This window comes from Lynx rufus, unplaced genomic scaffold (genome assembly GCF_022079265.1).
Source record: "Lynx rufus isolate CCGP_SWC_20201006 ecotype Redwood Valley unplaced genomic scaffold, mLynRuf1.p SCAF_13, whole genome shotgun sequence".
NCBI classification, from domain to species: Eukaryota; Metazoa; Chordata; class Mammalia; order Carnivora; family Felidae; genus Lynx; species Lynx rufus.
In genome coordinates, this window is record NW_025814827.1 from 45447747 (window position 1) to 45473367 (window position 25621).

Here is a 25621-nt window from a genome sequence, read left to right on the forward strand (position 1 = left end):
CCTCCTCTGTTCAGAAAATTTCCAGATATGAGAAGCCTTCCAATACATTAAGCAGCTTCCCACTGCTCCCCTCCGCCCCCGCCCCCCCCCCCCCAGCTCATTTCAGTATCTCTTTAGGATTTACTTTGGTGCTGTCACAGTCAGCATTCCTTGAGGATTCATTTGTCTGTGTCCTTATGTCTGCCCTGGAATTATAATCCCTTAACTTTATGTGGCTCTGGGCCCTTCACATGTATTATCTTGTATGGCCTCTCAACAACCCTGTGAGACCATTATGATCATCCTCATATTAAAGATAAGCTCAGGACTCAGAGGGACTCACAGGATTTACCCACAGACACATGGGTACATGGCAGATCTGGGACTTGCACTGAAACCTCTGACTTGATTTCCAGGTTGATCTCTTTACATTCTTCCTGGGAGATGGAGGACAGCCCTATTATAAGTCTTCAATACATAGTGTGCATTTTGGTGACCCCAGAATCTGGAAGTGAGTTTTCTTTAAGGGTGATATGAGAAAGAAGGAACCCAAAATGGAGAAGGCAAATGCATAGAGGGTGCCAAGAGACCTGAACTGTGACTGAAGCTTGGGGTGCCTCTAATCCAGTCACTGTGCTAAAATGTCATTTGGGAAAAAGCACAAATGAAGCAATGCATCTGTGGCTTGGATTTCTTCCCTGTGGTAAATGGCTGGAGCGATCCCCCATCTAAGCCATGGCTCATCAATTTCACCAAAGCATGAGGACTATGGACTAATTGCATTCACCTGCCCCTCGGCTCCTCTAAAAGAAGGTGTGTCTAGAAAGGCAGTGAGCAGGAGGACTGGGAAGGAAGGTTTAAGGGGCCAGACCTTCTTGGGTTAATCTAAGGCGGAGGGTGCCCAGGCCAGCCAGCAGCACTTTCCAGTTGGCCAGAGCTGTCCTGTGGTGCCAAGCTGAGAACAGGCCTTCACTGGGATGATGTCTTCAGCATTGCACCTTTCAAGGCTCTTGTGAGGCCAACCTCTCCACAAGTGCAGCTCTCTAATGACATCATATGATAATGAAGTCTTGGTGGAAAAGCCCCCATCACTAACAGTGTCTGCCTTCTGGGAATGCTAGTTCTCAGACTCTTCTCAGTTCTCTCATCCCTGGGGCCTCAGCTCAGCTATTACTCTCAACCATCCCATCTAAAGTCTCCTTCAACAGCCTCTCCTTCATCCAGTTAGTCCCTCACATCACCCTGTTCATTTCCATTACCAGCAACTGTCAAATCTGTGGCAGGTATTCTTTTTTATTTACTTATTTTAACTGACTCAGTTATATCCATCCCACCCGCACAATGTACCTTCAGAACTGTGCTTGGCACATCATGGGAGGTGAAACCCACCGAATGAATAGTTTTTGGAAAAAAACAGCAAAATCTCCCCCCCAAACCTAAAGACATCCTGCCCACAGTGTGTATTCCATAGGTTTGGCTTAGGGGTGCCAGGCCTGACCCCTCCCCCAGGTGCCCAAGAAGCAGAGTCAGAGAACCAGACAGCAGGGCTTATTGAGGCCCAGTTCTGTCCTGCCTGCTGTGGGGAGGAGCCCTTAGGCCTCTCCCAGACCTCCACATTCTGGGTGGTCAAAATCATGCCGTCACTTTCAGCTAACAGTAAGGTGCTGATGTCCTAGAGCCAAGAACCAGGACAAAAAAAGGGATCTGGATGGCTCCAGGTTTCAGCCACCCGATTCTCTGGGGGGCCAAGCTTTCAGAGGTGGGTGGCAGTGCAGTGACCAAGAACTTCCACCCCAGGCTGAGGGAAAGAGTCCAGTTCCTCCCTGCCCCAAGGGGCCTGGCACCTGCCCCTGACAAAGCAGGGAATAATATTAAATATAAATAATTTATACAAAATGGCTCGTACAAAAAGCTGTGGGGGGAGGGGGGAGGGACATCTCTGTGAGAGGCTGAGATGACTGGAAGGGGAGAAATGTCCCCACCTCTCCTGGTCCCTAAAAACAGAGCCCTCCTGCCACCCAAGGCCCAAAAGGGGGCTCTGGCAGGCAGGAGAGGGACAGAGCAGGACCCTCAGGGGGCCAGGCTGGAGAGCAGAGTGCTGAACTGCAGGGCCTGCCCTGCCAGCTCTGCCACACGCTGTGTCATCTCTTGGGCCGCAAGGCGGGACGGGTAGCCCAGGGCGGCCCCCTTGACAGCCAGCACAGTGGCTCGCAATGCCTGGCCCAGTGCTGTACCTGCAGCCCCGACCTGTGCTCGCAGAGGGGCAGAGACTGCCAGCCGGCCCAGGGTGTCCCCAACAAACACCAGACGGTGAGCGGCCACCACCACCCGCTTGCCATGGGGCACGAAGAGGGGTGGGGGCTGGTTGGCCTGGGTGCTGGACATCAGGGCTGCCACGGCTGCCTGCAGTGCTGAGTAGTGGCTCTGGCACTGCCCGGCGTAGAAATGCAAGAGCTGTAGATCTCCGGTGGGCAGATCCAGCGGCTCCCCTGCAGACAGGGCCTCCTGAAGGCAAGAGGAGTGGTTGGCGGGATGCTCTCAGTAGTGCCACTTTTGCAATCGTTTCCTCCCTCCTTCCCTCCCTCTGTTCCTCATTCTATCCTTTCTACCTGAGCTCTTCCCTCTGCTCATCAGAAAATTTAAATTCTCACAGCCAGTGGCAGGAAAGTGCCCAGAGGTGATGTCAGATAAATCTAGATTCAAACTGAACTTGTTTCCTTATAATCTAAAATGGAGAATCTGGTACCATGCTGTCCATGATCAACATAATGTAAACCACATGTGTAATTAAAATCTTTCTAGTAGCCATGTTAAGAAAAAGAAACAAACTGGAATGTTTTAACTCCAGATATAAAAATTGTAATTTCAACCTATAATCAACATATAAATTACTTAGATTTCTTCTCATACTAAGCCTGCAAAACCTGGTGTGCGTTTTATAGTTACAGCACTTTTTGATTCAGACTAGCCACATTTCAAGAGCCTAAGAGCCGCACATGACTAGTGGCTACCATACTGGATAGTGCAGTTCTAGTATCTGCCTCCCAAGGCTGTGGTGCAGTTAATGATGCAGCATATAGAAAGGGCTTAGAACGGAACACTGTACATTGTGAGCACCATATGAGTACTAACTATGGCTGTGATTAGTGTTGACACATGCGATGTGCTTATTAGCACAGGGTCCGTACTTGGTAAATACCCGATAAACAGTAGCTACTACGCTCAGGACCGGTCCACACAGTTGAGGAGGCCACCTCACTTTCCTGAGGCCCAGAGAGATTATCTGGTGGCTTCAGGGACCCTGGCTGCTTACTGGTGGAGCCGGGATTAGAAGCCAGGTCTCTTAGGAACCCAGGAATTCACAGTTGGAAGGAGCCTCAGAAGTTACCTGGCCTAGCTCTGACCCACATCCCAGAACTCTCTCTGCTTCCCTGGCTGCTCGGTTTTCTGATTCCTCTCCAACACATTCTTTCCCCTCTTTCTGAATTCCTAATACTCTTTTTCAGGTCTCAGCTCCTTCATGCTGACTCCTCTGTAGTCCAGCTCTGGCTCACCGAGCTCTTACCCCCATCCTAATATCTCTCCCTTGATGGTTCCTCTTCCTGGTCCCCCTTCTCTAGCACTGACCCACAGGGTTACCTGCTGCTCCGGTGGCCCCCTCTCCAGCAGTTCAGGATCCCCTGGGAAGGCTTTATCCAGGGGCCTAGATCCCTGAGCTTTATCCATGCCCTGCAGGAGGGATCAGGGTCTCAGTGCAGTGGTGGGGGAGCAGGGAAGGTGGCCTCCCCGTGTTCCTGCCCCTTCCCCCTCCGCCTTCCTTCCTGAGGTTTCTTCTGCCATCAGAGATTCCAGTCCCTTGACTCCAGGTCTGGGAGAAGCCCTGGTGGCAGGTCAGATGACTTGGGGACCCTAGGCTGGGTTTAGAAGGAATGTGGCACCAGTACAAGTGGTGGGACCAAGTACTGGCGACCCAGGCCATAAGGTGCAGGGCCAGTGAAGAAAGGGAGGGTCCCTCTGGGTCCCAGACCTTCTCACTCCTCCCCTTGGCTCTCTTGGGGGCATTTCCGGTGGGGGTGTTGGGAGGTGAGCTCACCTTCAGGTGGACATAGTCATATTCCTCGGCCATCGGGATGCCCTCATACTCATTGTGGTGTCCTGCTGGATCATCCTCTACCTCCCCACCTTCTGGATCCCCCTCAACCTTGGGGCCCCCATAGCCAGGCAGGCGAGGTGGGGGTGGGGGCAGAGGCCGGTCCTGGATGCTGCCCTTTCGGCCTGGAGCAGGAGAGGGAGCTGGGGAAGGGTTGGGGGCCTCAGGAACAGGCAGGGCAGGCAGAGGGCGGCGGGACAGGCTCTCAGCTGAGGGCAAACGGGGCCTGTGTGGGAGTGGGGGGCTTCTGGCCAGAAGCAGGGCCAAGGTGTCCAGGTCATTGGAGGCAGAGGCTCCTGGGGGCTCTGGAGAAGGGGGTGCCTCCGGCCCGAGCAGGGGCACATCGTAGATGCCCTCATCAGTGCCTCCACCTTCCCCATCTGCTAGCAGTTCCTCTGGTGCTTCATACAGATTGAGCAGGGCTGATGCCCGTTTCAGGTTGGAGGGGGCAGCGTAGAGGGGAGGCTCTGGTTCCCGGCCTCCCTCCCACTCCAGATCTGGCTCCAGTTCTGACGGTGGCTTTGGGGCCAAAGGCACATCATAGGGAGCTTCATCCTCTTCAGGGGCCTGTGAGGCAACCCGCGCTAGAGGGCGGGTAAAGGAGGCAGGGGAGTCGTAGGGCCCACTGGAGGGAACTCGGAGGGCAGTGGGGGGCACGTCATATACCTGGAGAGGGAGCAGAGCCACCAGTTACCCTCAGCCTCAGCAGTGGACCCCACTGAGAACCCTCTGTTCCCTGACCAACATACACAGACCTCTGGTCCTCACCTCCAAGGCATCTCCAGGGGCAGCTGATTGGGTCCCACTCCCTCTGGGGACCTTGTAGATGGGATCAGGGGAGGGCAGGCAGGGTCCAGGTGAAGGTCCTAAGGTAGGACAGGGCCGAGCTGGGGGTGGCACCACATATACCTGGGGGATCAAGACAGATGTGTGGGTCAGGACCAGGAAGCAGATAATGTATGCCTTACAGGAGCTTAGATCCCTTCCAGCCCCTACCCCGTACCAATGGGGAAACAGAGCCGAGGAAGGGTTGGCAGGCAGGTTTCCAATAGTACAGGATCAGTGAAGAGCTGCGGTCTCAGGGACTGCCCTGCCCCACCTCGCCGCAGGCACCAGTGAAGGGGAACTAGGCTCTTCTGGTTTGGGGATGGGAGGGCTCTAGCTCTCACCTCCTGGTCCTCATTGCTGTGCTCTGGGGCTGGATGTGGTGAGCCATGCTGGGCTGGGAGCACCTGGGTGAGGCTGGGCTGGGGTGCCGGGCCAGCAGGAAGGAGCTTCACTCTGTTGGCGGGCACAATGCCCTGCTGGCCATGCAGGGAACAGAGGCACCAGCCGTCCAGCCCACCAGCACCCTCCCTCTGCAGTACCCGTAGAACATCCCCTCGGCGGAAGGACAGCTCCTGGGGGGACTCAGCAGTGTTGTCGTAGAGTGCCCGAGCCAACTGGGCCTGGTGGGTGAGGTGGGAATGGGGAGATGGGTCTCACACATATATATCAGGTCATGACATTCCTTGCTCAAACATTTTGGAGCTCCCCATTTCCCACAAGCTAAAAATCTGACCTCCTGACTCCGCTCTTCCTGACTGGTCCTGCCTGGTCTCCAGCTGCATCCCCTGCATTCCTCCTCTTCCTTTCTATTCCTTGAACTAAAGAAATTCTCACCTCAGGGCCTTTGCACTTGTGGTTTCCTTGACCCAGAATGCTCTTGCCCTGACTCGTCATCTGAGTGGCCCTTTTTTTATCCTTCAGTTCTCCTTAAGTGTCTCCTTCTCGAAGAGGTCTTTTCTTCACTCTTCTCCCCACCCCATTCTGTGTCATCTCCACTACTGTTCCCTTCATAATACTTTACAGTATTTGCCTATTTCATTTCTTATCTATTTATTCCCCTGCCCTATAAGCTCTGGGGAGCAGGGACTGATGTATTCCTAGCCCCTGCAATAGGGCTCCACCTGGAATCAGTGCTCAGTGAACATATATTGAATGAATTTCCTCCAAAGCTTTGTGTACATGAGAAAGCCCTGCTAACGTCTCCCAAAGAATCTTCTTCACCCTTCCTGTTTCCCAGTCAGCATCCCCCACAAGCAGAAGGTTAGATTAAGTGGCAGCAGACACCCATCAATCTGAGGGAGACTGGGAAAAATGCAGCCCAGACAGTGCCTAGGCATAAAAAGGAAGAAAACAGAAACTGAAGCAATGCTTTTGTTCTCAGTCTGAGCAAATAAGGTTCTATCAGAGGAAGTTGAGGTTACCATGGAGAGGAGAAAAGTGTATACACTCCAGTGTGTGTGAGTGTGTGTGTGTGTGTGTGTGTGTGTGTGTCGCGGGACTGGCAGACCAACCAAGAGCAAGCATTTACCATCCTGTTTCCAGTCCTGTCTGGTCGGGACATCTAAGTTTTTTTCCTCCAAGAGTCACATGCTAAGGTGGTAAGTCACAGATATTAAGTGCAAATTATGTATCCAGACACTGTGCAAGTCATTACACTAATCATCTCATTTAATCCTTAAAACAACCTTGTGAGTGGGGCGCCTGGGTGGCTCAGTCAGTCAAGCATCCAACTCTTAATTTTGGCTCAGGTCAAGATCTCATGGCTCAGGAGATCGAGCCCTGCATTGGGCTCTATGCTAACAATGTGGAGCCTGCTTGGGATTCTTTCTCTCTCCCTCTCTCTCTGCTCCTCCCCCACTCTCTTGCTCTCTGAAAATAAATAAATAAACTTTAAAACAACAACAACAAAAACAAGCTTATGGTGCTCCTGGGTGGCTCAGTCAGTTAAGTGGCTGGCTTTGGCTTAGGTCATGATCTCATGGTTTGTGAGCTCGAGCCCTGCATCAGGCTCTGAGCTGACAGCTCAGAGCCAGGAGCCTGCTTTGAATTGTGTATCTCCCTCTCTCTCTGTCCCTCTCACTCTCTCAAAAATAAAAATAAACATTAAAAAAATTAAAAGATAAATAAAAAATTAAAAAAAACAAGCTTATGAGGAAGCAGCCTTCATTATCCCCATTTGGAAAGGAGACTGGGACAGAGAGAGTAGGACTTTGCCTACAACACATGAACCCCAGGCTGTTTGACTCCAGAGTCCGCGTTCTCAATCACCCCCTATTATCTCTCCACAATCACAAACGTAAGGTTCTACTTTTCTTCTTCATATGTTAGTAACTTAACCTCTTGGTTAAGTAGAGTCCGTGACTCAAACATGACTCAAATAAATTATGAAATCTTCATTATTCCCAATTTCCCTTTGGTAGCCACCCCTCACAGGGGTCTGGTTCCATGTTGTTCTTTGGTAGAATCAAGCTTACACCACTCACAATATCAAAATATATTCTGGTTTGGTTATGTTTGCTAAATGACTGCACCTGCTGGCAGGATCCCAGGCAGTGGTGGTGGAGAGCAGGTAGTTAGTAGTTAGACATAACTACCTAATAGGTAATTCATGTGGGCTAATTCAGTAAAACATCTCAAGCTAAAGATCTCTGGCAGACTGCATTTGGCCACCAGGCCCTGGAGAAGGAGGCCCTGCTCAGCCAGCATGAGTGCATGTTCCTCTTGACTGACATTTCCCTTGGGTGGAGAGGCTGTCCAGCCCTTCATGGCTTGGTGATTTTAACAACAAACTGACTTTTTTCCTCTTGCCTCATTCCAAACTCCTCAAACTATTTTCTGATTATATTTTGGCTTCTAAATGATATTGTTTGGGGTGCCTGGGTGGCTCAGTCAGTTAAGCATCCGACTTAACTCAGGTCATGGTCTTGCAGTTCGTGGGTTCAAGCCCTGTGTCGGGCTCTCTGCCATCAGCGCAGAGCCTGCTTCAGATCCTGTGTCCCCCTCTTTCTGCCCTTTCCTGGCTTGTGTGCACATCTGCTCTCTCAAAAATAAATAAACTTAAAAAAAAAAAAAAAAGGATATTGTCCCACAGAAAGAAAACATGCCAACCAGATGACACAAACTCCTGGTTAGGTCCACACTTTTCTAAGTGTAAATTAGAAATTAGTACTTTGGATTAGACAGTGGGTTAAAAGCACAGTTCTGAAGCAGACAGACTTGCGTTTAAGTCCTGGCCCTATCCTTTTCTAGCTGGGTGACTCTGGGTAGGTTGTTTAACTTTCCCAAGCTTCAGTTTCCTCCTTTGTGCCATTTCATATCCATATCCAAATATCCATTTTCAGGGGCACACAGGTGGCTCAGTTGGTTAAGCATCTGACTCTTGATTTCTGCTCAGGTCATGATCTCACGATTCATGGGATGTAACTCTGAGTTGGGCTCTGCACTGACAGCATGGAGACTGCTTGGGATTCTTTCTCTCTCTATCTCTCTTTCTCTCTCTGCCCCTCCCCTGTTCACATGTGTGTGTGCTCTCTCTCTCTCTCTCAAAATAAATAAACTAGGGCCAGTAAATACTCGATAGATATTAACTGTTATTAGGATCCTGTGAGTTTGATTGGCACAAATGCCACCTCCCACCTCTAGGTAAAAAGAAAAATCTACCTCCTGGGACCACAAAGCTGACAAGCTGACCAGCTTCTGTGCCAGCATCTTTATGTCAGAATACACCCACCATTTTCAGGCTCTGAGCTAATCTTACCATCACACAGATTGAGGAGCTAAAAGGAGTTTGGTCTGAGAGTGATAATCGAACTCCTTGAGGGGTATGGGAGAATGTCAGGAGCCATGCTTCCAGCCTCATAAATCTTCTCAGAGCACCCATTCAGAGGGGGCCAGAAGGCACACAGCAGACTAGCTTTCCCTGGGGAATCACAGCGTCTAGGGAACGGTGGAAAGGGGACAGAGTTGTTTGAAATCAGACTATAAGGTGCACTGGACAGAAAGCAGAGGTGGGGCTGTGGAGAGCTCCTCTTTGTGCTCAGGTCTGAATTCCATCCAATGGGGCCAGACCTCTGGGCCTTACAATTTCGGGAACCCAGGCCAGAGTTGCTGATAGACTGACTGATGATGGGTGTGGCCACCTCTGCTCTACCCCCTCCTCAGGGGCCCAGCTGACTTGTGAGGGAGTGGCTGCCTTAACTGGGGATGGGGGTGGGGTGGGCGGGTAGAGTGGCAGTGGGCCACACACTCTCTAGGAGGCCTCCTCCCACTGTCCCATCATGCCAGCTGTCTCCTCCCTTTGTCCCCAGTCCCCGGAAAGTGGCCAGAAGCTGGCTGACATCACCTCTCCTCCTCCCTCTATTTTTGCTGTCTCCCTAACAGATCTCCTTCTTTGGCTCAATTTCCCCCCTTTCCTCCATACTTCCTCTAGAGAAGGGCCTCTTTGGCCTCTCCTACTTTCCTGGAGCCACCTCCATTCAGCCCCCTCCCAACCTTTTACTTGCCTCCCAATCACAAGCCCCTGCGACCACCGGTGGCCATCTGTTCCCGCCCGTAAAACAGCAGATAGGACTCGGGCTAGACTTGCCCCCTCCCCTCCATCCAGAGGCAGCCACTAGAAAGAAAAGAGGAGAATGGGGAGGAGGAGGGGAGATGGGGGAACCTAGACCCAGAAGGAGCTGGGGATGAGGAGTGAGAGGGAGAAAGGGAAACAAAAGTGGGTTGGGGGGCGGGGGGGGGGGGTGGGGAGACACAGCCTCCCGGAGGAGAAAGGGCCCAGGGAGAGAGACAAAGAGAAAGCAGAAATAAAAGTGACAGGAGTGCAGGGCAGACCGTGGAGGCCAATAGCCCGCATCCTCCTTTCCCTGGTGGACTCACCGACGTGGCTATGGCCATGGTCTTGGCCTCCTGTGTGGCCTTCTCCAGGCCAGGCTCGGTTTCGCTGAGTTCAGCAGCGGCCGACCCGCACCATGGAGGCGGCCCCCAGCTGCGGCGCCTGAGTCGTGGCCTCCGCGGAGGTTGGAGGAGGAGAAAGAAAGCCCACAAAACTCCCCAAATGGGAGGCAGCTTGGCCGGGCAGGAGGAGGAGCGGGGCGGGCCGGGGCGTCGCTGCGGGACCTCATCCAAGGGCGCGCGCTCCGTGCTGTCCCGGGGGCCACGGGGTTGGCCAGGCCCCCGGAGCTGCCTGCCCTAGGCCGCGGAGGGACCCTGGGTCTGCATGGCCCGAAAGCTCCCACCCAGAGCTGGAGCAGGCGAGGAGGCGGGAGCTGGGGCCGCGCTCGACGACTCGCCAGGCCGCTCAGGACGGCCCCGAGGGCTGGGAGAAGCTGCAGAAGCGGTTGGGCTGGACGAACGAGTTCAGAGGCCAACCCTCCCCACCCGGGGGCCGCGGCGGAGAGCGGTGCTCCCAGGGCTGTGGTCGGGGCGGCCCGGGGCCCTGCGGCGGCCCGGCTGCGAGGGGGTGGGGCGAGCGAGCGCTGAGACGTTCGCCCCTCTTCAAACTCGCCCAAGTTGGCGAAAGAAGGCCAGGCTGGCGCCGAAGGCCTCCGAGAGCGTGGCCGTTGGGCTGCGTTGCCCGAGTGGTTGCGTTCGGCCCAGACACTCGCACCCCCCGCGGCGAGGCGGCTTCACACTCACGCACACTCTCCCTCAGGACGCCAGGGGCTGGGGGGGCGCCGCGACGGAACCTCGCTCCCCGCACGCGGGCTCGGCCCGAAGGGGCGGGACGGCCTTCCTCGCGCCGTCTCGGGGCCCACCCGCGCGCCGCTACACCTCAGCCCGCTCACGCGCACCCCCGGCAGGGCCCCTCGGCGCGCCGCGGAGCTCTGGGCAGCTCCCAGGTGTCTCTGGGGACGGAGAAGAAAGCCACAAAGCCAAGGAAGCAGCAAAGAGAAGGCGAAGGAGGAGCAGGGGCCAGGGTCCTGTGGACTCGCCTGGAGTGGGTAGGGGGAACACTGAAGGGGCTGCGAAGGCTCCGGGGGGTCGCGCGTGGCCTTCGGGCTCAGCCCCCACGCGCGGTTCCCCTTCCCTCCCCTTCCCGGGCTCCTGGCTCCCTCTCAGGGCAGTTTCTTCCTCCTCCCCTCGGGCCCTCTCAGCTCCGGCGCGGGACTCAGTCCTGGGGATTAAAAGAAAGGAGGGAGGGGAAAAGGGAGGGGAAGGGAAGGGGCGGAGGAGAAAGGAGGACGATCCCTCCAAAGGCGGGTGTTGAGTTTCAGCTCGGGACCCTCGGGCCAAACTGCACGCCCCCTCCCGGGCCTTGTACGCGGCGCCTCTTCCTCTCTCCGTCGCGGAGGACCTCCCGGTCGTGTGGTCTGCTTTCTCCCGGGAGCTTCCCTCACCCCGCCACGCCCCCGCTCTGCCCGGCCAGCCCCGCGCCGCTGTCTGCCTCCCTTTCGTGAGCCCCACATCTGTCTTTCCCTTGGGAGGGAGCGCGCTCCTTCTCCTTTCTGGGGTCCTCAGCGGAGCGTCTCTTCTCTCTTGGCGTTACCACCGCAGGGGTGGCAGGGGTGACCGGCCGTTCTTGCGGGGGACAAGGACGGGGAGCTGCGGCTGGACATGGATTCTGGCCCTGGCGAGAGAACATGAGCCTGGTCCCAGAGCTGCAGGCTGGCGGGTTGTGCCGCTCTTACACTTCTCTGCCAGTCTGGGCCTGTCCACCGCCCTCACTCTGGCTCACTCTGCTACCACGCGGAGCAGGAGTGCGGACTGCGGGCACAAAAGGGCAGACCTCTTTCAGAGGAGCTGGGATCAGCTGCAAGAACAGGGTTCTTGGGTTCCCACACCTCTCCTGACCTATTACTACGCCTTAGTGTGTGCTGTTCCCTCCAGCTACCCCTACCAACTGCTTCTTCCTATTGAGACACACCTCAAGGCTTCTTAGGCTGGAAGGGAGCCTTCCTTCTTCCATTTTTGAGATTCCTAGTATTTAAAAAAATTAGATGCTAAACAGGATTAAAAAGCTGTAGATTTTCAGTGTTTACATTTAACAAATTAACACTTCAAATACATAAAGCAGACAATGACTCTAGGTATAACTTCATTTGTAGATAACATCAGAAGTCTAATTTAAGGCCCTTTGTGAACCTGAGGCTCCCTCCTCTCCTCATATTCCACAGGCCCACACATCCAGACATTTCCTAGGAGGGGAGGGGGATACCTGGCCTGGCTCCCCCTCCCTGTCACCTGGGCACCTGTGAAGAGCCCTGTGGGACCTATGGGGTGGGTTAGGAAGAGATTCTGTTCTGGTCTTGACTCAGAGTTGGGTGCAGACCTATGGGTGGGCCTGGGAACTCCAAACAGACTTAGATGCCCTTAGGGCAGTAGAGGAACTTATAAATTTCCAGATGCCTCTGAAGGGAGAGCTCCCCATCCCAGCTCCAGCCCCATCCAATCTCCTCCAGACCCCAACCCTGGGGGTCCTGGATGCCTGGAACACAGACATTCAGCTGCTGGGGAGTGACTTGGTATGCTCTGCCCAGAGGACTGTCAAGGCAAATGGGGGCCCAAGATGGAAGTGGGCAGAAAATCCAATTCCCAAAGATGAATGCTCAGACAGGCACAAGGAGAAATAGATGGAGGTCAGAAGACTAGGCAGAAGAGAATTGCTAGGACCAGGCAGAATGGTGGTTTGGGAGGCGGGCATTGGGGCTCACTGCCTGTAGTTCAGTGCCTGGGGAAATAAATGTAGATGAGGGGGAGCAGAGTACAAACCTGCAGGAAAATAAGAATATGCTTCTGGAGTGCTCAGGCATGGAATGTAGCTTGTGAGACTCAAGAATGAATCCTGTTTTATTAGCTATGTGATTTTGGCCAAGTTATATAACATCTCTGAGTCTCAGGTCCTCATCTATAACAGTGTCTTTGGTGAAGAGCAAATATATGTAAAATGCCTGGGGCAAAGATCTCCCTCCATGAATTTTCTTCATCTTGCTGCCCCCCCACCCCCCACTTTACTTTCATGAAAATTGGAAGTGTTTCTTTGTTGAGGACAGGAAGAGCCTTTCCCTGTCCTTATCTCATCTTTGCCTTCTCCTTTGCAGAGGTTTAAGGCGATTCTACCTTCTTCAGGGAGAGCTCTGGGCTCCAGGTAAGGTTGGAGAAAACCCAGGCTGGCAGTTAGACCCTGGTTGGGCAACAGCCTCAGGCCGCTGGGCCCTCAGCTTCAGGGCTTACCCTGGTAATATTCAAGGGACAGAAAGGAAGGAACCCATTCATCTGGCTTTCTGGGCCCCAGCTTCTCTCCCCTTCCCAGCAGGGCCAACTGCTAGTCTCTTCCATCCCACACCATGACTTCCTTGACCTGTTTTTACTCCTCTTGCTGCTCAAAACTCAGGCGCTCAAGAATTCTTCCAGTTCTCCTCTCTTTGGACCCCACAGCACCCAGATTGCCTGGATTCTACTCCTGGTTTCAACACTAGTTAGTGACCTTGGCATGGAGCCAAGGCTCTTGGAGCCTCTGGTTCCCTGTCTATAAAGTGGGGATAATAATGGAACCAATAGCATCAGTCTTGTTGTGAGGTTAAGAAATTCCTAAAAAAAGGGCACCTGGACGGCTCAGTTTGTTAAGCATCCAACTCTTGATTTCAGCTCAGGTCATGATCTCAGAGTTCATGGGGTCCAGCCCCACATCGGGCTCTGCGTTGGCAGCATGGAGTCTACTTGGCATTCTCTGTCTCCCTCCCCCCCCCCCCCCCCCCCCCCCGTCTCTCTGCCTCTTTCTCCTTCTCAAAAATAAAAATAAATAAGCATTAAAAAAAATAAAAAATTCCTGAGAACAGTACCTGGCCCATGTTGTGTAAATGTTGGGTAAAAGCAACTATTATTATTGTTATTTGATGGCAGCCCTATGGGGGCAGCAGAAGGTCAAGGAAACCGTGCGTGCCCTTGAGAAACTTACCTCATGTAGATCATACTCGAATCCAGTCAGTACCTTCCCCCTTACCTTGGAATAAAGTCCCAATGCTCTACCACAACCTGGAAGACCTTGTGTGATCTGGCCCCTGCCTACCTCTTTACCTTATCTCATCCCACCCTCCCCCTTATCCTTCGTTTTCTATCCACACTGTCCTTTCTGTTTCTCAAATATGCCAAGATCTTTCCCACCTCTAGGACTCTGCATGTCCTGCTGCCTCTGCCTAGACCACTCTTCCCCCACATGCTTTCCATCATCATGTCAAATTCTGCATTCTCAGAATGGCTTTCCCTGGCTTTCAAAGTTAAAGCAGCCCCCTTCTTCCATTCCCCTCAGCCCTCTAGCTCATAACACTGTTTCATTTTCTTCGTAGCACTAATTCTCCGAAATTATCTTGTTTCCTTGTTTATCATCCGTCTCCTACTAAAACGTAAGCTTCATGAGGCAGAGAACTTATCTGGCTTGTCCTCCTCTGCATTCCTGTTAGCATTTAGAATAGCGGCTGGCATATAGTAGGTGCTCAATAAATAGCTAGTGAGTGGATGAATGAACAGGGCAGCCACAACTGTAGAACAAATCTGAGTAAGCCCAGGGCCCTCCATGGGCAGGCACCAGTGCTGGGCTGGGGGAGGGACTTGCTGGGTCCAGCTCACCCTGATTCTCCACGTGTTGCCCAGGCCAGACGAGGTTCTCTTTGAAGGAGGCTCCTAAGCCTAAACATTTTTGTACCTAAAGGGATAGTATAAATAGGTAGCAACCAGTACCATTATCACTTACTAATCAGGACACGGGAGCAGTATTCTGGAGACCCCCATCTGGGCCAGGCATTCAGTTGCTGGATCACAGGCAGGTTGTGATATAGAATGCACCCCCACCCCTGGGCTGAGGACAGTATGCATTTACCAGCAGGGGCAGAAGCATTTCAGCATTTTAACGACCAATGCCCCTACCTCACATCAGATGTGAGCAGATGAGCCTCAGCAGACTCTGCTGAGTCCTGTGGTTTCAGCATTATTTCAGGAGCTGGGGTCCAGAGCAGCTGAGCTGGTTGGCGCTTTTGTGTTCAACCAGGTTACCCCCTCAAAAACAAAAAACAAAAACCCTTCTACAAATGAGCAGAATGGTCCAGAGAGGGCCTAAAATCAAGATATGACCAGAGGCAGTGTCAGGACTTCAAAGCAGCAGGTGAGGACTGGGATGTCTTTTTGCGAAAGGGTAGGACAGTCCCATTCTAGCTTTCTGAAAGCCCCCAGAGCTTTTCTTGGCCAAAGGTGGGGATATGTTCCATTACATCTCCCCTGCCCTTTCCTTCTGGGTGCTGATCCCTCTTCCCAGGGACTCAGCCAACCCCTCCTGGCTGCCAGTTGGGCCCAGGCAGGTGAGGACAGGTGTGTGGTGAACTTTCCTTTGTTTCCGCCTCCAGCATTCTTCCCATTGCCACCCCTTTCTCCCCACACCCCCAAGGATTCCCTGGAAGCTGAAGTGACTCAGGGATTCCAAAACTAGTTACCCCAGGAGGAAAACCCTCTGGAAAATGTTTCTCATGGCAGGGGATCACCCTAAGGAGTCTCACAGAGCTGCTACTGAGATAAGGGCAGAGGCTGAGCAAACCGGAGGGGTGGGGTGTGTGTGACTCAGAGTACAGGTTCTCAGGTCAGAACCGATCATCATAGTGGGGGAAAGGCCAACCTGAGGGGCGACTGTGTGCTTGGAGGGGGCCCCCTCTGCCTTTTAGGGGTTTCCTCAGAGGACATCCTGGTACAGAGGTAGGGGAACACCCCAAAGGCTTCTCCTGAAGGGCAATGGGGGTCTTTTGCAGCATCAATAAGTGAAACAAGTAGCTGGGATCACTTCCAGCTCTTTCGAGCACCCCTTCCTGGACAGGGCCAAGATGGGAAGATCTGGGCCAATGTCAGGTCTGTGGCTGTGATTGGTTTGGGGGACACCCAGAGGAATCCAGCTCTCGTGGGAGGGTAGTGCACCCTCAGAGCCTTTTCTGGGGTTGGGGGTTTCTCAGGAACACCAAAAGCCACCCTGGTGGCCATGTGCCAGACCAAATTCTGAGGAATAAGGAGCTAGAGCAGTGGATCCCAGCCAGCAGGGCTGAGTGCCTGAGTGGGCAGGAACATCCCATGGCCTCTGGCAGGTTCAAGTGAGACCTGTCCTGGCCCAAGCCTGGGTAAGTAGGAAAGCACATACTGCTGCGGGGGCTTCTCATCCATTTGCAGCTTACTGGGTGTCAGCACAGTGTGTCATCTCCATGCCAGGAGATTAGGTTTGGAGTTGCTCAGGGCTGGAGTGGAAAGCCAGCTCTGCCGCTCCCTAACTGTGCAAGCTTAGGTAGATTACTAAATGTCTTTGAGTCTTAGCTTTCTTATCTGTAATATGGGGATTATAGTTTCCACCTCATGGTCTTATTGTAAGGATAAAATGAGCTGGTGCATGTACAAAGCTTGGCACCATCCTGGCACGTGACACATAGGAGCTGAGGCCAGTGGCATGCAGAAATGAGAGGGCATCAGGGAGCATAGCGCAGACAGTGGGTCAATGGGAGTGGGGTGATGTGTTCCCGGCCTCAGTGCTTTTCCTAAGAGCTCCTGCTCTCCCAGCCACCACCTATTTCCCCTAAGTTCCCACCTCACCCCTAATTCCAGGCTTCCCCCAAACCACCAGAACAGCTTCTCCCAATTTTCCAGACTGCCCCCTGTCCTCATCACTCCTCTGCTTTGGGGCTGCTCTGCCCTACAACATTTGAAGGATTCCTCCTCATTCTGCAGTTTAAGTTCTTCCTGGTTCCCTTTGTTTATTTTCTGAGTCCTTGGTTACTAGAGGAGTATTTTCTAAGGGAAAGTACATGCAAATCAGAAAACATCATTCTAGAGACCATGTCTGTGTATGAGTGTGTTGGGGTTGGGGGGGTTGTGGGTGTGGGGGATGAGGGGGGTCGATGGGCAAGGATGGAGGGAAAAGACCTGGAGGGAAGTAGGTGGCCTGCTCTCAATGCAGTGTATCCCAGGAGGGGTGACCCCTGGCTGACCCATGTCTTTGCAATCAGGTCTAGTTAAAGCATTTCTGAGCACACATGCTCCCCCAGTGGCCCAGGGAGCTGGGGGTGGGCTGAGGCTGGGTGGGCTTGCCCCATTGCCTGAGAGGGGCAGCTAACCTTGCTATGGCCTTTGTCCCCAATGCCCTGTGAGTGGGAGTAGGGGCAGATCTGTTCTGGAGGTGGGACCTCATGTTGGGTCTTAGTGAGGCTGTTAATTACCGAGGCCTTTCTCTTCCTGGCCTCACCTTCTCGTTTATGCAATGGAAGCAACCACCTACATCTTCTTCCATCAGACTCTGAGCATCCAGTCAACAAACTGATGGGGTCAGGGTATTCCTGGCAGTCCTGTGGGGTTAGACCTGTATCCCTGGCCCAGAGAAGTTCAGGGAAGGGTGGGATGGGAGTGGTGGGGCAGCTACTGGAGAGGGCGAGGGGAAGTTAGGGAGTGGGTAATGGACAACAAGGAAGAAATCTTAGATGATGAGGGTCCTAGAAGTTGGGGTCATTGAAGGTGAGGAAGGTCATTGAAGGTCAGAGAACAGAAGGGTTGAGGGTCAACAGAGAGAGAGGGAAAGGTTCACTGAAGTGAGTGATCAGGAGGCTGTCTGAGAAGAAAGGGAATGGTGAAGACAAGGCCCTGGGTGGGAGCATGGAAATGATGCTTCCTGAAGACAAACCAGATGATGTTCCCTAATTTGGAGTACCAAGCCAGCCAGGGAAATTCCCATAATGCCAGTTCTCAATGCCCCGAATAGCAGAATACCATTAGTTTGACCCCATGCCAGGAAAGGTGCAAAGAACAAAGTGTCCCAAATAGGCTATCAAGGTGTGATGTGAATTATAACTTCCATGCAGATGGCATTTGAGCAACTTTTGAAAACACTTTCAGGGTTTTTTGATTTTGTTTTGTTTTTTAATGTCAGGTCACTCCCTCCAAAAGGTTGTGGAAATAAATTTGAATAAACAAAACAGGTTTGCTGAAAATAAAACCAGGACGCCCAAGCTGCTCCAGTCAGCCTGCTTCCACAAGGCCCCACCTGTCAGCCAGTGCAGAACCTTGGCTGAGCGAGCAGCATCCATCATGAACCAGGTGAGTGCAAGGGGGCCTGGCAGGTGCTGAGATGTTGCTGTGGGCGGAGAGAGGCCAGGCTCTGGGTTTGGGGCTGGGGATCAGGTGAAGCTGGAAACCCGGATCTCAACTGGGAACAGCTGGGGAAGGAGTACCCAGATTAGTTGAGAGCAGGTCTCTTACCGGCCTTTTCCTATAGGTGATCGTGTTCTTGGTAATGGCCATGGGAACCCACACCCTCAGTATTCGGATCAAGAAGGACTGCATCCACTGGTCCAGCTGCTGCCCCAGCAAAGGGCAGAACCCCACTCATGAATGGCTGACGCAGAACACTGTGCTCATGACCCCGCCAGAGAGCGCTAGCCTCATCCACTCCCTAGAATCCTGCAGGGCCAGTGAAGATGGACCCCTCAACAGCAGGTCTATCTCCCCCTGGAGATATGAGTGAGTCTGCAGCCCCCTCCCAAATTCTTGCATGTGTTCCTGTCAGAGTATATGCGAGGGTCTGGGGAGTTCCACACAATTCCAGCCTGCCTGCCCCTTTTTATCTGAGACTCCGAAGATTTGAGTGTTTCACAAGGCCTAGTCTGGGTAGCTCTGACTCTTATTGGGTGATAGCCAATTACCCAAGATTTCAAAGCGCAGCTTTTTCTTTTTTCTTTTCTTTTCTTTTCTTTTCTTTTCTTTTCTTTTCTTTTCTTTTCTTTTCTTTTCGAGAGCGCACACATAAGGGAGAGGAGCAGAGGGAGAGACAGACAGAGAGAGCGAGAGGGAAAGAGTCTTAAGCAGCCTCCATACTGAGTGCAGAGCCCTACTCAGGACTTGATCCCACAACCCTGGGATCATGACCTGAGCTGGAATCAAAAGCCAGATGTGCAACTGCCTGAGCTACTCAGTCAGTTGAACCTTTGATTTTGGGCAGTCTTACTCTTTCATTCGGTGTGCTACACATATATTAAAATTTTCTATTTGTGCCATGATGTAAAAAAATATTAGGAAGCACTGAAATCAGGACAACAAAACAATATATTAAAAATTAGGGCTTAAGGGATCTCTATCCTGTGTCTTCTTGGGGTGTCTGTGTTCCCATTCCCCATAAATGTAACTCTGGGATGGGTGGACAAGTTCAGGGGGAAGGGAGAAGGTCAGCTTTGATTGAGACCAGATCCAGGGAGGAGACTGCAGGTCACCATGCTTTGAAGTGGTCTTAGAAGTCTGGCTTGGTCCTGGGCTAAATCCAAAAGAGGTGGGAGCCCCTTTGGGGAGGCTGGGTGCCCGATGGCTGACTTGGCTGGGGTCCAGACCCCTTGTTTGGAGGCCATGACCCCCTGAAGACTACGTGGCTGATCTTCCCCAAAGTGTTCTTTGCGATACTTGTCCCACATTAATCAGAAATTAATGATGACAGTTAAGTGTGGGAAAAGCTGCTTGAGCCCTCACCCCTCAGAGATTCATAATGTGCTCAGAGCGTTAAAGGTTGCAAGAAGTCTGTGGAAAAGAAGACATAAATTCAGTATTTCCCAAACTCATTTGGCCACAGGCCTCTTTTCTTGCAGGGTAGTTATGAGGGAACCTACTCTGGGAAATGCTGTGCCAGCTGAGCCCCACCTCGGGAGGGCTTGTCTGTAGGAGAATGGCCTTACAACCGAGCGACTGTTTCCTGCTAGCCTTTGGGAGTCTCAGACCTTTGGAGCATCTACTTTTCAAGTCTTGTTTTGGCCACAGAATCCTTTCAGAATGAGTAAATAAGTGTTACGATGCACGCTTATGTGTGTTTATAATATATGCATGAAAAGTGTCTGGAAGGATGTGCAGAAAATAGTTGACAGCGGCTCCCTCTGGGGAGTGGGACTGGTAGGGAGACAGTGAACTTTACAGTGTTTTTAATACTTGGACGTAAGAGCAGTTTTTACTTTATAAAAGAACGCTGAAAGTGTAATGACAATTACAAAAAGAAACCTCATGCCTGAGCCCAGCATGACTATCAGATGGAAGCAGAGCCTGTTTGGTGGAGGCTGCTAGCTTTCCCCTGCCTCTGCAAGGGCTCCCAGGCCCAGAAAACCACTCTTCTTTCCCCGATCCTCACTTACAGGAGGTGAAACAAATCCCAGAGAGGAGGGGGTGACTTGCTTAAAGTCACTCAGCAAGTGGGTGCAAGAGCTGAGACAAACAGCCAGGCCTGCCTCACTACATTTCCATGTTGGGCCCTCCCTGCTTCCGGCCCATCCCCTGTCTGCCCAGCCAGTCTCCCTCCAGAGTCTGATGAGTGCCACCCCCACAGGTTGGACAGGGACTTGAACCGGCTCCCTCAGGACCTGTACCACGCCCGTTGCCTGTGTCCACACTGTGTCAGCCTACAGACTGGCTCCCACATGGACCCCCTGGGCAACTCGGAGTTGCTCTACCACAACCAGACTGTCTTCTACCGGCGGCCATGCCCTGGGGAGCAGGGTACCCGTGACGGCTACTGCTTGGAACAAAGGCTCTACCGCGTCTCCTTGGCTTGTGTGTGTGTGCGGCCCCGAGTGATGGCCTAGTCATGTGCCCATAGCTGGTTCCCCGGGTGGAACACTGGAACTGGGTGCATGACCACCTGCCATGGTGAGCCAGGAACCCGAATGCTCAACCCTTACAAAACACTACAGGAGCAGCAGGATTGTGGGACAGGGTGGAGGACTTTGGGGGGATCCGCACGTTTCACCATTTGGAGTGGATGGGAAATGCAGGGTGAAGCAATGGAGCTGTTTATGCCCGCTAAAAGAGAGCATCCTGCATTTCCTCTTGGGAAAGGTCATAAAGGCCCTCCTCGTTTCTGGAGGCCGCCACCCCCATCTCTTCCTTTTCTCCCATCCCCAGCTGCCCTGGCACAGCACAAGCACTTTCTTGCTACTTTCCTTGTTGTCAGTGGAGAGGCCCTCATTTCATTTGTTTGTTCATCTGTCCATCCATGCCTCCATGCCTCCATGCCTCCATGCATCCATCCATCCATCCAACACTCAGTGAGCATCTCCTTTGCACATACCTTGGTTCAGTTACTAGGCTCTGAGGAAGAGGCTGCTATTGAGCGTGGAGACATTTATCCAAATAAATAATCTGTATTTAAAATGGCCTAAATTGTCTTGGCGTCCCTGGTGCCTGAACACCAAGCTCCCCAGCCTGGTTCCTTCTCTTCCCCACCTTCAGCCCTTACCTACTGCCCTGTTCTTCTGCCTTCCAGAGTTTCTGCTGTGGCCTCCCATCCCTCCCCTTCTCTGGCTCCCTGGCCTACCCCTGAACACTGGGGTGGGGGTCAGGCTGCCCTCCTGGCATGCTGGAAAGACAGAGGCCCATTGAGGCACTGCAGCAGGCACACAGCGCCCCCTTGTCCCCCCAACAATCTGCCTTTGTCCTCAGTCTTGGCTGCTACAGCCTGGTCCTGGGGGGTGCTGCCTGGGCCGGGCTCCAGCTCCCACCATCCCTAAAAGGAAAAGGGAGAAAGGACAGCCAGGAAGAGAGGAGTTAGGGGAGGGGGATGCAAACTTCTTCAGGCCCGGGTCCTTGGGGGGCTCCTAGTCTAGCTCATTTCTCGGCTCACCACCTGGCTCCTCCCGGTTTCTTTGTGGACCTCCTCCTTTCCCCCCCCTCCTCCCTCTCCCCTTCTCTGGGCGGGGTTGGTCTCCAGTAAGGGGAGGGCTGACCACTCCTCCCTGCCCCGCCCCACCCCTCCCCATGTGCTTCCTGGGGGGCTGTTGCAGGCCCCAGCAGGGGCACTCTGGGCAGCTGGGAGAAGACCCATCTGGGCAAGCCTCCCTGCGGCCCCACAGCCAGCCTGCCTACTTCTCTTTCAGGTTTCTCCAAGTGCCTCCCTGCTCCTGTTTGCTTCCCCATCTCTCCAGGTTTCCGTCTTCCCAGTTCCCTTCCCGGGCTGGTGGCAGTGGGGGCTGTGCCTGGTGGGCCCCACAGAGATGCTCAGTGCTCGGGATCGCCGGGACCGGCCCCCCGAAGAGGGGACAGCTGCAGTGCTCCAGGGCTTCGCCGTGGACAAGACCTTCCTCTCCTCCCTCAAAGGCATCTTGCTGGAAACTGAGCTGGTAACAGCCACCTCCCCAACCTGGCGCCTCTATCTCTCCCAGTGTTATCCCACTCCTCCCTCTCCCCATCCCAGGGCCCCCACTGGGCTCACTCCTCAGCCGCCTCCTTTCCCAGGCTTTCTGGACACCCCTGCTCTCCCCAGCTGCCCTGCCCTCACCTCCTACCCTGCCTTCTTGCTGCCTCTCCATCTGAAGGCAGTTACAGCAGGTTTAGGTGCAGCAGGAAGAACTGAAGTTAGACGGGACATAAAAGGGCAGACTTCCTGCAGTCCCACTGTATCTGTTGTCTGCTCCCCATGAACATCTATTCTCAGGAAAGGATATGCCCTTGTCACTTAGCGAGACCTTAGTGTAAACTTAAGTCCATTGCATATATGTCATCCTACATTGCCAGAGCTCAGGGACCCTTAAAGTCCATCTGCCTTCTAAACCTTGTCTCTGGGTGTAGAACCAAAGGCCTTGTTTTGGTCCTTGTTTAGAGGAGTTTCTGATATCTGGGAGTGGGGAAAGTATTATGGCATAGGGGGTCCCTCTGGGGGTGCAGGGCTGCTGTGGGCATGACTCCAGAGGCTGGAGTTCACCCTGTACCCTGTGCTTCAGCAGGACACCTCTTTTGTGGTTTCCATAGAATGGTGCTCCCTGGGGCAGTGCAGCTGGGCCACACTGCTGGGGTTGCTGGGATCCAGGGCAGGGGGAAGTGGGAAGCTGGAGACTTCCCTCAATGGGCAAACGCCCTGGAGTATGGCTCCCGGTACCAGAGATGGGGAGGCCTCCAAGGATGGGTGGTGGGGGCCAGCCTGGGGGAGTTCCTCAGGAGGGGAAGGCAACAATCTGGCCATGCCTGTGTCCCCTTCCTGGCAAGCTTCACATATTTGGTCCCACAGGCCCTGACCTTCATCATCTTCATCTGCTTCACGGCCTCCATCTCCGCCTACATGGCTGCAGCACTACTGGAGTTCTTCATCACACTCGCTTTCCTCTTCCTCTACGCCACCCAGTACTATCAGCGCTTCGATCGGCTGAACTGGCCCTGTCTGGTGAGGGACCCTGCCTCCCCTATCACATTCTGGTCCCTTTCTTCTCTGAATCCTAAGTTTTCCTTTTCCCTGCCAGCCTCTCTCCTTTTCCTGGGTCAGTAAGGGGCCCAGCCCTGACCCTGATTTCACTGTTGTCACTGACAACAAGGATGCAGATCACTTAGAGTTGCTCTTCCACTCACCAAAGGTCCAGGTCCAGGTCCAGCCCTGCCCTGGCCCTCCTGGCTGGCATGCCCCAGCCCTGTGCCACCCAGGGCCTGGCTTCTTGTCCTTGTCTCTTTGCATTCACCTGTATCCCTTCCCTGGTTAGCAGTGGGATCTCTGTCTCTCTCTCTCTTTCTCTCAAGGGCTTTATATTGTGTCCAGGGGTATCTCCATGCAGGGATTCATAGTGTCTGAGGGTCAAGCTGCTGACCAGCCTGGAAAACCTCAGGGTGATGTTCCCTTGCCCTCTGACTTCCCTTTGACCCTGCACCCCCGACCCCCCAGGACTTCCTCCGCTGTGTCAGTGCCATCATCATCTTCCTGGTGGTCTCCTTTGCGGCTGTGACCTCCCGGGATGGAGCTGCCATTGCTGCTTTTGTGAGTCCAGCCCCACAGAGCTCCCCAGGCCCTAAGGACCTCTAGCTGGTGTTTGCACACTCTCTGTGCCTCCCCACAAGCCCAAGCCAGTGCCCAGGCCTCTGGTTCACACCTTGCCCCATACCACCCATCTCCTTCTGCCTAATAGATGGTGGCCAATGGCCTTTATTGTGCCATCCCTGATTCTACTCCCACAGGTTTTTGGCATCATCCTGGTTTCCGTCTTTGCCTATGATGCCTTCAAGATCTACCGGACTGAGATGGCACCCAGGACCACCCAGGGTGAGTGTCCGTGCTCTGGGGAGAGAAGATGCCCCCTCTACCCTTTGCTCCAGCTACCCCATCCTGATATGCCCTTCCCTGCCTGCCTCCATATTCACAGATGACCAGCAGTGACCCTGAGCTACCTGGCTCCCAGGCCCAGCCAGACAAAGGCAACAGTGCACATTTCCTTTGGTTTCACTAGCCCACAGCCTACTACCTCCCAGCCAGGCCTACAGAGATGGATTCTGGTCTGAGAAGTCACCAGATACTTGTCTGTGGGGCTCAGTGCTCTGATGAAGCTCCAACAGGAAGGAGGTGTTTTGGGGAGGGAGGGCAGGAGGAAGCTGGTCATTCCCAAATTAAAAGATTCAAATCCTACTGGTGAGTCTTTTTCTTCCCCAGAAATCAGGCAGATTAGGAAAGCCAGGGAGTATTCATAGAAATGCTGCCTGGAGCGGGTCATGGTCCCTCTTCTGCAACCAGGTCTGAGCAGTGAGGAAGGGCAGCTGCACTGAAGGTGCTGAAAACTTCCTTTAACACAAAACTTCCTCTCCACATTCTCTGTGTGCCAGGCCTTTACAGAGTGCCTGGTGGCTGGGTTCCCAGAGTCCTGTGTCTGAGAAGGCACAAGCCTTCCCCATGTAAGTGCCCACCTGCCATACCTGCACACCCAGGTTCGTTGGTGGGTTTGGGACCAGGTGCTTGCCTGGGGTGTGTGTAGAGCTCCCCCTTGTGGTGTGGGGAGGACTTGGCCCACAGGCCACAGGAGCGAGGTCAGCCTGCGGCACCAGATGAGGGCAGAACTTCCCAAAATGCTGGCTCTGGAAGAGCCCTTAGACATCAGCTGGTCCGATGAATTCATTTCACAAAAGCCTAGTCACAGGGAACGACCTCTTTACTGTGACAGAGCTGGGACTAGAACCCAGCTTGCCTAACACCTATCTGTACGGGTGATCTGGATACTGTACTAAACTCCTATAGTTCAGGAAAAAAATGGCCCAGCCTCATCTCCAGCTCCCTCCACCAGTGGGTCCAGTCTTCCAGCTTACCAGCGCCTCATCAAATATTTCCTGAGCATCTCCTGTATGCAGGCCCTGTGCCGGGCCCCAGGGATTCAGGAGTGACAGGTGGGCCTGTCCTTGAGCTCTCACAGACTGGGAAGGAGACAGGTTAGTCATGACTGCCCACATAAATGCTGTGGGAGAGTTTGGCTAAGGGGGTTTGGAGAACAGGCACTGCCACAGCCCAGGAATCAGCCCTGCCTGGCCCATGATAGTCCAGCACAGCTGGGATGTCCCTGCATAGCCCTATAGAGCCCACATGACCTAGCTCAGTGGCTTGCTCTACCTCTAACGCTGGTTTGCTCCCACCCTGAAATAACTTCCTTTTCTCTGGGGTGCTCCTTCCAGATGCAGCCCCCAACCCCAACCCCTGCCTGAACCTTGGAACTCTGGAAGAGCTGCTCTGCTCCCTTTGGTGATAATCATGGGTCTCTCTTGGTCTGACTGCTCCGATTTTCCTGTCCTCATGTCCTCCCTGGCTTCTCACCAGTACTGGCAGCCTCTCCAGAGCTAGAACCAGTCAGATTTTGTATTTTTCTGGTTTCTCCACATTCTCAGGGCTCCATGCACAGTCCATTCTCCACCCTTGGGGGAGTTGGGATCAACGCTTCAGAGGAGGCATAGGAG

At 53.5% G+C, this 25621-nt stretch overlaps 2 protein-coding genes across 5 annotated transcripts; one reads left to right on the forward strand and one right to left on the reverse strand.

The window, feature by feature from the left end:
- Window positions 1-2049: 2049 nt before the first annotated feature.
- Window positions 2050-9850, reverse strand: EFS (embryonal Fyn-associated substrate). Of its 4 annotated transcripts, none has more exons than XM_047074609.1 (6): window positions 9833-9850; window positions 4898-5038; window positions 4679-4795; window positions 4073-4450; window positions 3619-3708; window positions 2050-2484 (listed from the first exon to the last, which is right to left on the reverse strand). In XM_047074609.1, the coding sequence occupies exons 1-6, from the start codon at window positions 9848-9850 to the stop codon at window positions 2050-2052; spliced, it is 1179 nt and encodes a 392-aa protein (XP_046930565.1). The 4 variants fall into 4 exon arrangements, with proteins under 4 accessions (XP_046930565.1, XP_046930562.1, XP_046930563.1 ...); XM_047074606.1 differs by adding an exon at window positions 5299-5577 and having other exon boundaries at window positions 4073-4795; XM_047074607.1 differs by having other exon boundaries at window positions 4073-4795.
- Window positions 9851-21924: 12074 nt separating this feature from the next.
- CMTM5 (CKLF like MARVEL transmembrane domain containing 5) lies at window positions 21925-24065 on the forward strand. Its single transcript, XM_047074687.1, has 5 exons — window positions 21925-22050; window positions 22935-23087; window positions 23577-23669; window positions 23867-23951; window positions 24052-24065. The coding sequence occupies exons 1-5, from the start codon at window positions 21925-21927 to the stop codon at window positions 24063-24065; spliced, it is 471 nt and encodes a 156-aa protein (XP_046930643.1).
- The last annotated feature ends 1556 nt before the right edge of the window (window positions 24066-25621 follow it).

Excerpts from the sequence above, each read along its gene's own strand:
- EFS (XM_047074606.1), bottom strand. Across the intron at positions 5,039-5,298 it reads ACAGCAATGAGGACCAGGAG|GTATATGTGGTGCCACCCCC; the intron begins GTGAGAGCTAGA and ends TTGATCCCCCAG. Across the intron at positions 4,796-4,897 it reads CCCCTGGAGATGCCTTGGAG|GTATATGACGTGCCCCCCAC; the intron begins GTGAGGACCAGA and ends CTCCCTCTCCAG.
- CMTM5 (XM_047074687.1), top strand. The coding sequence starts at position 21,925 with ATGCTCAGTGCTCGGGATCGCCGGGACCGGCCCCCCGAAGAGGGGACA. Across the intron at positions 22,051-22,934 it reads TCTTGCTGGAAACTGAGCTG|GCCCTGACCTTCATCATCTT; the intron begins GTAACAGCCACC and ends TTGGTCCCACAG. Across the intron at positions 23,670-23,866 it reads GAGCTGCCATTGCTGCTTTT|GTTTTTGGCATCATCCTGGT; the intron begins GTGAGTCCAGCC and ends CTACTCCCACAG.